General features: G+C 35.2%; 1 protein-coding gene across 5 annotated transcripts in view; it reads left to right on the forward strand.

Moving 5' to 3' along the window:
* WDR7 (WD repeat domain 7) overlaps window positions 1–13,311 on the forward strand; it is a 405,254-nt gene that overhangs the window by 177,949 nt on the left and 213,994 nt on the right. For all 5 annotated transcript variants that reach the window (XM_009192785.4, XM_009192787.4, XM_003914404.3 and 2 more), the window contains one exon: window positions 4,161–4,274. In XM_009192785.4, the coding sequence (XP_009191049.1) occupies window positions 4,161–4,274 (114 nt within the window). The remainder of the gene's footprint in view (window positions 1–4,160; window positions 4,275–13,311) is intronic.

Below are 13,311 nucleotides of genomic sequence, written 5' to 3' on the forward strand. Positions count from 1 at the left end.
AGATTTCAGCCCATGATCCACTTTGAGTTACTATTTATATAAAGTATGAGCCTTAGGTCAAGGTTCATTTTTTTTGCTTATGGATGTTCAGTTGTTCTAGCCCTGTTTTGAAGAGATTATCCTTCCGCCACCTCTGTTGAAAATCATTTTGGCAGATTAGTGTGTGTCTGCTTCTTGGTTCTCTATTGTTACATTAACCTAATGTTTATTACTCTGCCAAAGTCACATGGTTTTAATAACTTTATATAAGTCTTAAAATTGGGTAAAATGACTTTTTTCTACTTTATTCATTTTCAGAATTGTTTTATTCTAATTCCTTTGTCTTTCATATAATTTTAGAATACTTTTGTTGATATCTACAAAAGGATCTTACTGGGATTTTGTTAGAAATTGCATTAAATCTGTGTATCAGTCATTTTGTGGGGAATTGGCATCTTTCCTATTTTGAATCTTCCAATCCCATGAACACAGTGTATTTCTCTGTTTCATTTGTTTAGATCTCCTTTGATTTCTTTCATCAGTGTTTTGTAGTTGTCAGCATAGAAGACCTGTTTGTGGGTTTTCAGATTTACATCTAAGTATTTTAGTTTTTTATAATTACTGTTAATAGTATTCTGGCTTTAAAAAAAATTAGGTGTCCATTGTTCATTACTAACATGTAGAAATAGAATCGATGTTTTCAATGTTTTTTTTCTTATATTTTGCAGCCTTGCTGAACTCACTTATTAGTTTCGATAATCCCTCTGTATTTCCCTGTAGACAATCATTTTATCTTTGAGTGGGGTATATTAGTCAGAATTCTCTAGAGAAACAGAACCAAAAGAATAGGTGGAGAGAGACAGAGAGAGAGAGAGAGAGAGAGAGAGAGAGACTGACTTATTAGGGGAATTGGCTCTTGCAATTGGCTCATGCAATTACAAAGGCTGGAATGTCCCAGGATAGGCCATCTGTAAGTGGGAGACCCAGGGAAGCTGGTGGTGGGGCTCAGTTTAAGTCTAAAATCCTCAGAAACAGGGAAGCCGAGGGTGTAATTCTCAGTCCATGGCCAAAGCCCTGAGAACCCAGAGGGTTGCTGGGTATAAGTCCTGGAGTCCAAAGCCTGGAGAACCTGGAGTTATGATGTCCAAGGGCAGAAGAAAAAGGATGTCCCAGCTCCAGGAGTGAGAATTTGCTTTTTCTCTACTCTTTTGTTCAACCAGGGCCCCCGATAACTGAATGGTGTCTGCCCACATTGAGAGCTGATTTTTCCTGCTTAGTACACTGACTCACACACCAGTCTCCTCAGGAAACAAACACCCTCACACACCTCCCCATAGGTAATGCTTTACCAGCTCTCTAGGTATCCCTTAATCCAATCAAGTCGACACTTAAAATTAACCATCACACAGGGCAATTACATCGTTCTTTCCAAACTGTGTGTATGTGTGTGTATTTTCTTGCTTTGTGGCATTGGGTAGAACTTCCAATGATATGTTAAGAGTGGTAAGTGTGACTTTCTTTGCCATATTCCTGGTCATAGGACAAAAGCATTCAGACTTTCACCATTAAGTATAATGTTAGTTGTAGGCTTTTAGTAGATGCTCTTTATCAAGTTCCTCTGTATTCTTATTTTTCTTAGAGGTTTTTTGTTTTTACTCGTGAATGGATGTGGAATTTTGTCAAATGATTGATATGATCAGGAATTCTTTTTTTGTTCTTTAGCCTGTTAATATTTTGGATTATATTGATCCATTTTGGCCAATTGAACTCCTTTCATGCTAAGAATAAACCCTACTTGGTCCTGATATATAATTCTAAAGCAAATAAATATCCCATTTGCTTTTATTTTTGTTACAAATTCTTGAGACTATGAGAGATATTGGTCTGTATTTTTCTTTTCTTTGTATTTTCTTTTTTTCTGCCAGGGATTTCATAACCCTTACTAAGTTTTAGAAAGCATCTATCAAAGAACCAGTTTTAGCACAACTCCCTGGTCTTTCAGCCTCAGTTACTTTGAGATGTACATGTTTGTTCCTTAAGCTCTGTTCCAAAATACTGAATTCCTTTGGTTGAATAGTTAACTAGCACAGCACAGGAACTTTGTGGAATACTTGGTAGTATTTATAATCAGTATTGTGTGATTCTGTGATTTCTCAAGGTTATTCTGTGATGTTCTGTGACACCTCCCACCCTGTCCCCAGGAACTTAGTCCCTGGAAAGACTTGGTGGTAAATTGATATTGAAGTTTGAAATCAAAAGACCTACGTCGCAATTCTGGTTCCTGAATTTAGTAGCTGTATTATGTTGGGCAATTACTTAGCCTCTCTGATTAAATGAGATAAATGTAAATGGATCCATAAACTTGTTACTTACATAAATGCCAGCTTTATTTTAATTGATCCCTTAATTTTATAGGAAAGGAAAATACTAATGCTGATTGTTACTGTCCAAACTATTTCTTAATATGTTTTCAATGTTTGTCTAATTTTAAAAATTATCAAGTTCTAAGCAAGAAATGAGACTGAGATATTTCAAAGATTTATATATTGATTTAATATGAAATAATGATTTTTGGTTTTGTATTTGAGCAATATCTATTTAGGAATGTAATGTTTACCTTATCTCCTCTTTGTGATTTATTTTACTTATAGCTATCTTTAATAAAGTAATATTATTTTTCTAGTACATGCCCTCCTTTATGTTAAAATTGATCATATAAAGCTAACAATAAAAATGCTTTTATAAGTTAACCATTGAGTACATATGGACACAAAGAAGGGAACAACAGACACCAGGGCATACTGGAGGGTGCTAGGATGGTAAGGATTGAAAAACTACCTCTTGGGTACTATGCTTATTACCTGAGTAATGAAATAATTTGTACACTAAACCCTGTGACATGCAATTTACCTATATAGCAAACCTGCACATGTACCCCTGAACCTAAAATAAAAGTAAAAAATGTTTTTTGGAAAAAAAAATGCTTCTGCAAAGTGGTGGCTTTGTCATTTTTTATTCATCAGGGATCATTATTTAGCATTATTATAATTTTTTAAAGCAACTCTGAATAAGTTGTGGTACTAAAATGGTGTGTTTAGTCCGCAAGTTTTAATCCTTAGAGCTTGGAACTGCCTACTGGTAGGTCCATTTCTGGATGTGTTATGGTGGTTCGTGGCTAAGATCCTTCCTCTTTTGATGCCTTTGGTTAACCGGAGGTAGCAAGGCTAAATTTCACATAAATGTTTCAGTTAATACCCCTTGGAAGAAAAGAAGTCCTTAAACTAAGTAAGTGGTCTTTAAAATATTTAAATGGATTCTATGTAGGCAGTTACTGATATCCTTTTAAGCTGATTTGGTTAGAAAGTTTAATTCCTAGAGTAGCTTCCAATGGGGAGATTTGTATATTATCATGATTGAGAAATACCTTTTGATAACCATGTGAAAAATATCGACACACGCTACTATCTGTTGTGAAATTGAGAAATAATGTGACAGATGCAAGATGACAACAAATATGCATCATCAAAGATGATAGGTATGTAAGGAAAAGACATTTGTGTGAGCTGGCAAATTCTCAGGCGATTTACAGAATGGAAGCTTTTGGCCTCTGAACTTCTTTGCCTGTCTGCTTTCAGTTAGGTTCTTTCATTGTGATAGTTATGTGACCTTATATCGAATTCCTTCATAGAGGGAGATGTTATACTCTTTTTGGGCAGTGCGTTTCAGGTCCGTTGCTTAGCTCCAGGACACAAATTCTCCGGTCCTCATCCTTCCTCCCAACTCCCAAGTTATAAACAAACTAACATTAAAAAGAAGTAAACTTTTAAAACAATCCACACTTTCCTCTTTGTTGAGTAATTGTTAAAATCAGCCAAAGTAACTGTAGCAAAAACATTGAAAGGAATCAAGTAAAAAATGTAATACTTCAGCATCCTGTTTCTGTTTTTCCCAGATCTTGGTTAAAAGTAAATATAGTACATACCTATGTACATATATACATACAAATAAATAGAGCACATGTGAATGTTTTATTCATTGATTTGTGTCTCTAATTTTGGTGAATATATATTTTTTAATGTATTGTGTTTATATCCATTAAGTAAATTAAAAATCTTCAAAATTTCTGTTTGTCTTACTTTTCATTTTTTAAAATGAAGCCTTGTGATTCACATTTCTTTTAGCTGGAGTCACATCAGAAGCCATGCAGACTATCACCACGGCTCCTGATGCCTCAGGGTCTGAAGCCAAAGTCCAGGAGGAAGAACATGACCTTGTTGATGATGACATCACCACTGGTAAGCACAGACATCTTTAACATCTGATTGGAGCTTTGTTTGATATTGCAAAATGTTTTCTAGGTTATTTGTGGTGGGATTAAGTATTTCGATGGAAAGGATGGAGACTTGTACTGATGGTGTATTTAGTTTTATGAAACTGTTTAGTGTCCTCTTTGATCTTGAGGTGAAAAGAAGTGGAACTGTTTATTTGGTCCAGGTTTGCTGATTGTAACTCTAATAATAAACCTGCTAGCTGTGCACTTGTTTTCTGGAGACCTTTTAATTCAGAGGCTGAGATCATTGCTAAAGCCTTGGAATGTGTAAAGGAATATACTCATTAAGTTTTGAAAGATTTTGCAACTATCAGGTAAACTAAAGAATACTAAAATTTAATCACAATATATACAATATAAGCTGTATAGGAAGACTTACTCTTTATACTTGTACTGTGGAAGTGAATGCTGCTTTTTAATTGTTTGGCCACTGAACATTCTTATCTGTATTACCTTTCACATTAAGTGAAATTTAGGCGAAAAACATAAAGCAAATTTTAGGAAACACACACTATAAATGTTTAGCCTATCTTTTTATACTCTTAAACCAGTTTAAATTACTGGATCTCCAAATACATTCAGCTCAATTTCTTTGAATGCACAGAGGATAAAAATAACCTAGTATAAATAATTTTATTGGTATCAAGAATAGTAAGCTTTTGTTTTGGGTGTGGATGGTTAAAATTTAAAATTTGATCATAAAATGTATAATTGTTGAGAAGCAACAAATATTAATAGTAAAAAATATTAATTTAATAGTAATAATTTAGAAAGAAGCATGCCTAGAAAATATTAATTTAATAGTAATCAATAGTTTAGAAAGAAGCATGCCCAGAAAATACCAGAAAATTTTTAACAAAAATTAAAGTGGGGAGCTGGACACGGTGGCTCACACCTGTAATCCCAGCACTTTGGGAGGCCGAGGTGGGCAGATGACCTGAGGTCAGGAGTTTGAGACCAGCCTGGCCAACATGGCAAAATCCTGTCTCTAGTAAAAATACAAAAATTAGCTGGGGTTGGTGGTGGGCACCTGTAATTCCAGCTATTCGGGAGGCTGAGGCAGGAGAATCGCTTGACCCGGGAGGGCAGAGGTTGCAGTGAACCAAGATTGCGTCACTGCACTCCAGCCTATGCAACAGAGTGAGACTCTGTCTCAAAAAAAATAAAAATAAAAATAAATAAATAAATAAAAGGGGAAAAGAAAGGGGAAGTTTCCCTCCCTCCCTCTTTCCCTCCCTCCCTCTGTGATAGGCAGGTTACTACTGTTACACTGGGAAGAAGAAAGCCTAAGATCTCCCTTGAAAATTTACAAAGTGTATATTTAAATACCTATAGCCTTGTGCCACTGCTGCCTAATATTGCCAAAGTTGGGGAATATCTGATTTTCAATAAAAATGAGATGATGATGATGATGGCTGTTACTTACTTTTAAATTCTTTTTAATGTTTAAGTTCATTGATGAAAAATATTATCCAACCTAAATATAAACAATTTCAGGGACTTCTAATTTTTCTGATAGTCATTTAGTACTTTACAGTTATGGAGTTTGCTTCAGTAGCTGCTAAAGAAAATCTATTTTATTTGCAGATTTTTTTTTTTTTTTTTTTTGAGACAGAGTCTCACTCTGGCGCTCAGGTTGAAGTACAGTGGTGCGATGTGGGCTCACTGCAACCTCCACTCCCAGGTTCAAGTGATTCTCCTGCCTCAACCTCCCAAGCAGCTGGTACTACAGGTGTGCACCACCATGCCCAGCTAATTTTTGTATTTTTAGTAGAAACAGAGTTTCACCGTATTGGCCAGGCTGGTCTCAAATTCCTGACCTTGTGATCCACCTGCCTCGGCCTCCCAAAGTGCTGGGATTACAGGCATGAGCCACCGCACTGGGCCTATTTGCAGATTTTTAAGCCAGTCCATGTTTTGTTCAGTTTTGACTGCTTTTCATACTGTTATATGTATGTTTTTTGTTATATTTTACTTCCCTGTAAAGTTTAAAGACCTTCTGATCTATAAAAAGTAGTTAAGTCCTAGCAAAAACAAATTTGCCTTTGCAATAGTAGAATAACTCAATTTGCATTCTAGAATAAAAGCTGAATTTTTGAGCAGTCAAGTAAGCATTATTAAATCAGTACTTTGAAATTTTGAATTATGCACTACCAAAGTCATGAGATAGCGTTATAGTATATGATTTTTAAATTTTATTAGCAAAATCAAGAAACTAAGAATGCAAATCTAATTTGAAGAGTCAATTAATGCTACATACACTATATTTTTATCTGTAAGTTTGGTTCAACATATGTGACAAATGGCTTTTATCAGTCGGTTTATTCATTTCATGTCGTGGGTACTAGAGGCAAGAATGTTCAATATCTGAAGAACTTAAATAACTAAAAAACGACTTCCTTACCATGTTGTCAAAGCAACTAGCATGTTGCAGCCTGAAGATCGTTCAGGTTACCTTTAAATTGTGTGACTTGATTAAGCTGTGGTATAGATTTTTGTGAGGGTTTGGAAGAAAACCGTATTTTATTGACTAGAATCCTATATAAATTGCATTATGAAAAATATGGTAGATGCATTGAGAGAAATCTGATTCAAGCACAATAATCTTGTTTTGGGGTAACCAGTGTTGTAGAGAGCCAGTACTACAAAAGGGAAAGCTGGCCAGTGCAGCCATTCAGATGATTTTTCCAGTTATTTTAGAGGAATTGTTCTAATATTTCTTCATAAAATAAGTAGAAATTATATCATGACAGGTATTTGCCTGCCTTTTCAGGGAAGTCTTATTTGAAAGCTATAGTTAGGCTGAAGTGTATAGTTGAATTACTTTTATTATTGTAGTAATCTGGATCTTAATTTCTAGAAACAGTCTGAGCAAGATAACAATTAAAATATGAGGTATAATATAATGCTTTCACTAAAGGCAGAATACTTTTTGAAATTTTTATTTTAGGTACAAATGGGCTAGGTATCAATGCTGTCTTATGACAGTTGAATCTGAGCCTAGTAGCCTTTGTTAGCATTTGCCTTATCAAAGTAAAGAAGCATGGATTAAGCTGTACAAGGGTTGGCTATGATCAATGGGAACTAATTAAATTTATTTAAAATGAAGAATCTTAACTGGAAGAGAACAGCTAGAAAGACTAGGAGGAAAAAACTTGGGTCTTGATTGATACAATTTAAATCTTCACTCTATCGTTTAAAAAATATGCTGCAGCTTCTTTCTCTATCTCTCTTTTTAAAGCTAATATCTATTGATCAGCTCTACAAAGTAATGCCAGTGTGCCTTGGTCAACACACATACTCAGTTTTACTTAGCATTCTGTCTTGAAGTTCATCAAATTCTTTCCTTTAACCAAATATTTTAAATTATATATCATAGACATATTAGCCATCTTGATGGGTTAATATTTTATGTAGAAAAATATTAAAACCTATGTCACATTTTCATATTGTACAATATGCATGGGAAATGAACTTTTCAATGACATTGCTTTAGGATTTATAATACTCTGTATATTTAGAATCTATTTTAACTGCTTAATGGAATTTAAAACAAAACAATAATGTTGTTTCTAGATTATAATTTGAGTCACAAGAATAGTACTGTATACCTATGTGTTTGCTTTTATATGTATACTTTTATTTCCAGTATTATCACTTAATTGCTATGTAGATATATAACTGACATTTATAAATAACACTTTCCTATTTATACGATGTTATTAATAGGTCATAATTATACTAACGGAATAAGTCTCACTAAAGCTGACACACATAGAAGAAATTTTGGATTAATCATAATCTACTTTTCTTAAGGGAGACCTTCATGTGACTTAGTTAATTTTGCTTTATGTTTCTTTTATCATGGTACAGTATAGCATTCTGATTGAGGGTGAAGTGATGCACCCTCTAAATACTGCATCTAAAAACAACCTCACCTTAATTGTAGGCTGAACAGAATTTTGGAAGGGTTTCGTTCACAAACCTGCGTGTATTCCTTTAAGAAAGTCCCTATATTCTTCTGAGGGTCATAGTTTGGTGTCTTACCTCTTGTTCAATACAGCAAGGACACAAACTGACCAAAAACAATGATAAAGGGTCAAGAGTTACTGACATTGTCAACAAAAAAAACCACCTTGATACTAGATCAGCAGCACAGTTGACAGATTCAACTACAAAAGCAACAATGATATATGGAACTCAATGGGTGGGTTGACTGTACTTATTTTACTTTTTGATGCATTTTTTGTTAAATTATAATTAGGTACATTTTGATTACTAATTCAAGGGCAAATAAATATCTTCCTATTACTCATTAATAGATGCAGAAAATAATGTATTTTGCTATTCCTGTGTATTTAGTGCTGATAGAACCTACATGTGTCTGTATCCCTCCTCCCTCTGCCTTCAGTTACGTTCTGCAGACATATATTTTAAATCTAATTCTTTACAGCTCTATGTTTTACTGATTTAAAGTTTTAAGTTTCTGAGAAGATATCCTGTCTTATGGTAAATTGGTATATAGTTTTCTATAAATATGCTTTTGTTTTTCTTGGATTGTAGAATCAAATTTTTTTTTGTAGGTATAATCTTAGAGACTAGCTTACGTTCTTTTACAATCAAATAAATTAATATCATTATTTCCTAAAGAACTTACATGATTGATACCCAGTGTCCCAAAACATGTTATTTGGCCTTTCATTCAGAAGAGTCTATATAACATGAATGAAAATGAAAATATCTAGTAATGATGAAAAGTACTGTTATATAGTATCATTAATAGTGTGTAGTAATCCTCTCAGTAGTCATCTACTCATTCAATCAGTAAATGTTTTTGAGCACTTTAGTGCCAGACACTGTTCACGATATGCCATTGAATACAATAGGCAATCATACTTGTCCTTGTGGAGCTTACATTTTCATGCAGGGAGGCAGACAACCATAGCAAGAAGAAGTAAATAGATATACAGTATATTAGAAGATGAGAGGTGCCTTGGAAAGAAGAAAAAATAGAGAAGGGTAAGAGAAGTTAAAAGTAATATCACTTGACAACTTTATCAAACACTTTACACATGAGCCTTATGAAATTACTTTGAAGTAGATACTAGTATATTTCCAAATATGTAGCTGAGGAAACAAGCTTAGAGAGATAACTTTTACAGGGTCACATATGTACCAAGAAATAGATCTGGGATTAAAATGAGTCCTACCTGATTCCAAAGCTGACATGTGGTCTTAAGCCCTACTCTGCACTGCCTCATATTCTCAAAGTAACTCATTAAACTTTGGAAGATTTTCATTTTCTTTTGAAATATGAGATGATGTTACAGTTTACCTTGATTGTTTATGATAAGAGGTAATTACTTTGCTGGGTATCTAATCTCATCATTATTCCCCCCACAACCCCTTTTTTTTTTTTTTTTTTTTTGTTTTGACATGTGGTCTCTGTTGCCTAGGCTGATCTCAAACTCTTGGGTTTGGCTGGGCGTGAATAGTGGCTCACACCCATAATCCCAGCACTTTGGAGAGCCAAGGCAGGAGGATTGCTTGAGGCCAGGCATTTGAGACCATCCTGCACAACAGAGAGACACCCTATCTCTCCAAAAAAAATTAAAAGTTAGCTAGGTGTGGTGGTGCGCATCTGTGGTCCCAACTACATGGGAGGCTGAGCTGGGAGGATCACTTGAGCTCAGGAGGTCGAGGCTGCAATGAGCTGTGTTCGCACCACTGCACTCCAGACTGGGTGACAGAGTAAGACTCTGTCTCAATAAAAACAAAGGAAAAACTGGGCTCATGCTATCCTCTCTCCTCAAACTCCTGAGTAGCTGGGACTACAGGTGTGCTACTGTGTCCATCTAGTCTCATTATTTAAAATGCAAATTTGTTATTCTAAATTTAGATCAAGAGATCATCTTCTTTAGGAAACAAATCATCGCATATTCGTTCTTTAAATTTTCAAACATTATTTAGGACTGTTGTAACATAATAATATAAATAGAAGTATTTTTCATTACTAAACAGTCACTTTACTGCATACATGTAAATGTTCATTGTTATGTCCAGCTTTTTGAAGTCATCAGTATAAAACTGACACGTTAATATATGTTTATACGCTGAAGTCAACATCTCTGCTATTTTAAAATAGAGCTGAAAAAGACGTCTAGTCTGAGACTTAATACCGATTTGTGCATTTAACTACTTACCAAAGGTCCTATTCATAAGATGTTTTTACATTTGTTCTGAATGGAAGATAGGAAATTTACACTAGTACAGATAAGCTCCAAGGAACAAAATACGGCATATTACGTATTCAGAAACCAGACGTTCTTTCCTAGCCAGGAGTGAGAGGCTGTATAATTTGTAAACTAGAATAAGATACTTCCCCCTGCACCCTCTGCCTTTCTCATTCTTTAACTTATATTTGACAGTCTAAAAAGTAGTTTAGATGTAAATGAATTTTAAGTCACTTCTTCTAAATTATCACTACCCTTGCTTTTGACTTCAGAGTGTTAGCTATGAGTTCACTATATTAAGTCTCTTAGTAATTATAAATTACTAAAGCTACGGGTTTTTTACTCTGCAGTTTTCATGAAAACAGATATTAAGAAAACTAAAAGTGTAAATTTCATGGTTTTCTGAGTGAACTATGTCATTTCAAATAATTTACCTTTTTGTCCTTTTTTAAAAAAAATCTGGGAGAGGAAACCATATATGAAAACATGTCTTTCTTGTTTAGTGTTTAATGCTCAGCTTTAGTTTGTGTTGAAGGACAAGTAGAATGTTTCTAAATACAGTATTTGAGAAAGTTTGTGACATGAATATTAAAATACAGAAAAAAATGATGCTGTATAAAACTGAGATACACTTTCTTTTTCCCATTTTCTCTCTGGGTGATTTACTTTTTCTGTTCTTTGGTAACTACCGCTTGTATGTTAATGACTGTCAATCAAATCTGTATCTCCAGCCTAGCCTTCTCTTTTCAATATCAGATTCATATATCCTCCTGCCTGAATGTCCTATAGATACCTAAATACCAAGTGCAAAAGGAGCTATAGGCCAGGTGCGGTGGCTTGTGCCTGTAATCCCAGTACTTTCGGAGCCTGAGGCGTGCGGATCACCTGAGGTCAGGAGTTCGAGACTAGCCTGGCCAACATATAGTGTAACCCTGTCTCTACTAAAAACTACAAAAATCATTTGTATTTGTAGTTGTGGCAGGTGCCTTTAATTCCAGCTACTTGGGAAGCTGAGGCAGGAGAATTGCTTGAACCCAGGAGGTGGAGGTTGCAGTGAGCTGAGATCGCATCACTGTGCTCCAGCCTGGGTGACAGAGCAAGACTCCATCTCTCAAACAAACAAAGAAACAAAAAACAAAAAAGGAGCTATATTTCTTCTGAAACCTCATCTTCTTTCATATGTATACCTCAGTTAAAGGCACGTCACTAATGGTACCATTAATTACCTGACATCTCAAACTTGAAGCCCAAGGATAATCCTGGCTTTCCCACTTTTTAACAATGTCCACATATAGCTGGTGTAAGTTCTTGTAAAATGTGCCTCTTAAATATCTCTCAGTGGTTTTTGTCTTCTCTGTTTCCACAGAGAATACCTAGATCCTGCCTTGCATTTTTTCTTCTTCAGATTATCATTGCGTTTTCCTACAACGATCTTCCTGTCTTCCTTCTCTTGTTCTCATCCAGATCATGTCTTCCATGACTCTGAGAGTTTAAGAAGTCAGTTCATCACCCTTCACCCTCATTAACAGCTACTTAATGACCTCCCATTGATTATAGCTCCAAATCTAAATACCTTGGCGAGATATCTAGGGTTCTTCAAGGGCTGACTTATATCTCTGACATCATCAGCTAAAGCAATACTTAACTTTGTTCCCCAGAGTACCCTGCTATTTGGTGATTCACACTTTGCATGTGCCCCTCCATCTGGCTGGCATGCTCTTAACTCTCACATATGGGATGAAATTCCAAGAATTCCCCCAAATTCAGGAGTGTCATCATCTTCCTGAATCCTGTCTGGACCCTTCTTATGTAATATCTCCCTGTTCGTTGTACACACTTCTGCTCTTGCAACTCAGAAATATGTAGCAGTAATGATGTCTGTAATTTTGTTAAGTGATCATTTCACTTGCCCTTTCTGAGTCATGTGGGCCTGTGACTTTTACCTTCTTGTATGTCTAGCACTAGAATAGCTGGTACATAGCATCTTCTCAATAAATGTTTATTGAATGAATGGTTGAATTAATGAATCCATAAGATTACTCATATTTCAAGCAGCATTCCTTATATACTGTGTATTTACTTAAATACATTTGCTGTATCTTTCCTAAACTTACATAGTTTATATTTCCTTAACCTCCCTGCCCATCTTCTTAGTGGCTATTTAAATGGCTCAAAAAATCTTGGTAACACATTAGTGAGGTGATGTAGGCTTATTTGTAGATAAATTGTCTCTTGATATTATGAAAATGAGACTGAGAACACATCTAAGAACATAATTAGCTCTACCAAATTAGTCACTATTGTTTCTGTTTAAAAGTTTATCTTTTTCTCTTGGAAAATAATATGTCTTCAAAATTAGGAGAAGGATGTGATACATAGATTTAAATAAGAAAAGATAGGGGAAAAAAATCCTGGAACAAATGTGCTTTGTAACTTGTATTAAAGAGCAGGTGGAAGTTGGGATGTGCTGTTGGAATTGCACAAGCAGAGAACTAGACCTGATCGAATTTTCAGAGAATCCCCTTTCTGTGGTCTGCCTTGGCCCTTGCAGGTTTGGTAGACAGTGGAGATGTACTTGTGGATGATGGTCCCAGTTTCTTAAAAGTCTGGGAATCCCTATTTGGTTGCTGCCTCTTCAGTCACCCTTTTCTTCCTTGCTCTGGTAGCTGTGCCTCCTCATTTCTGGGATGGATTCTATCAGCAAAAGCCAGAGTCTTTAATCAACTCTTGCCTTGGCACCAAATCTTTCATAATACTATTATCCAATAA

This window comes from Papio anubis, chromosome 19, assembly GCF_008728515.1.
Source record: "Papio anubis isolate 15944 chromosome 19, Panubis1.0, whole genome shotgun sequence".
In the NCBI taxonomy this organism is placed as follows: domain Eukaryota; kingdom Metazoa; phylum Chordata; class Mammalia; order Primates; family Cercopithecidae; genus Papio; species Papio anubis.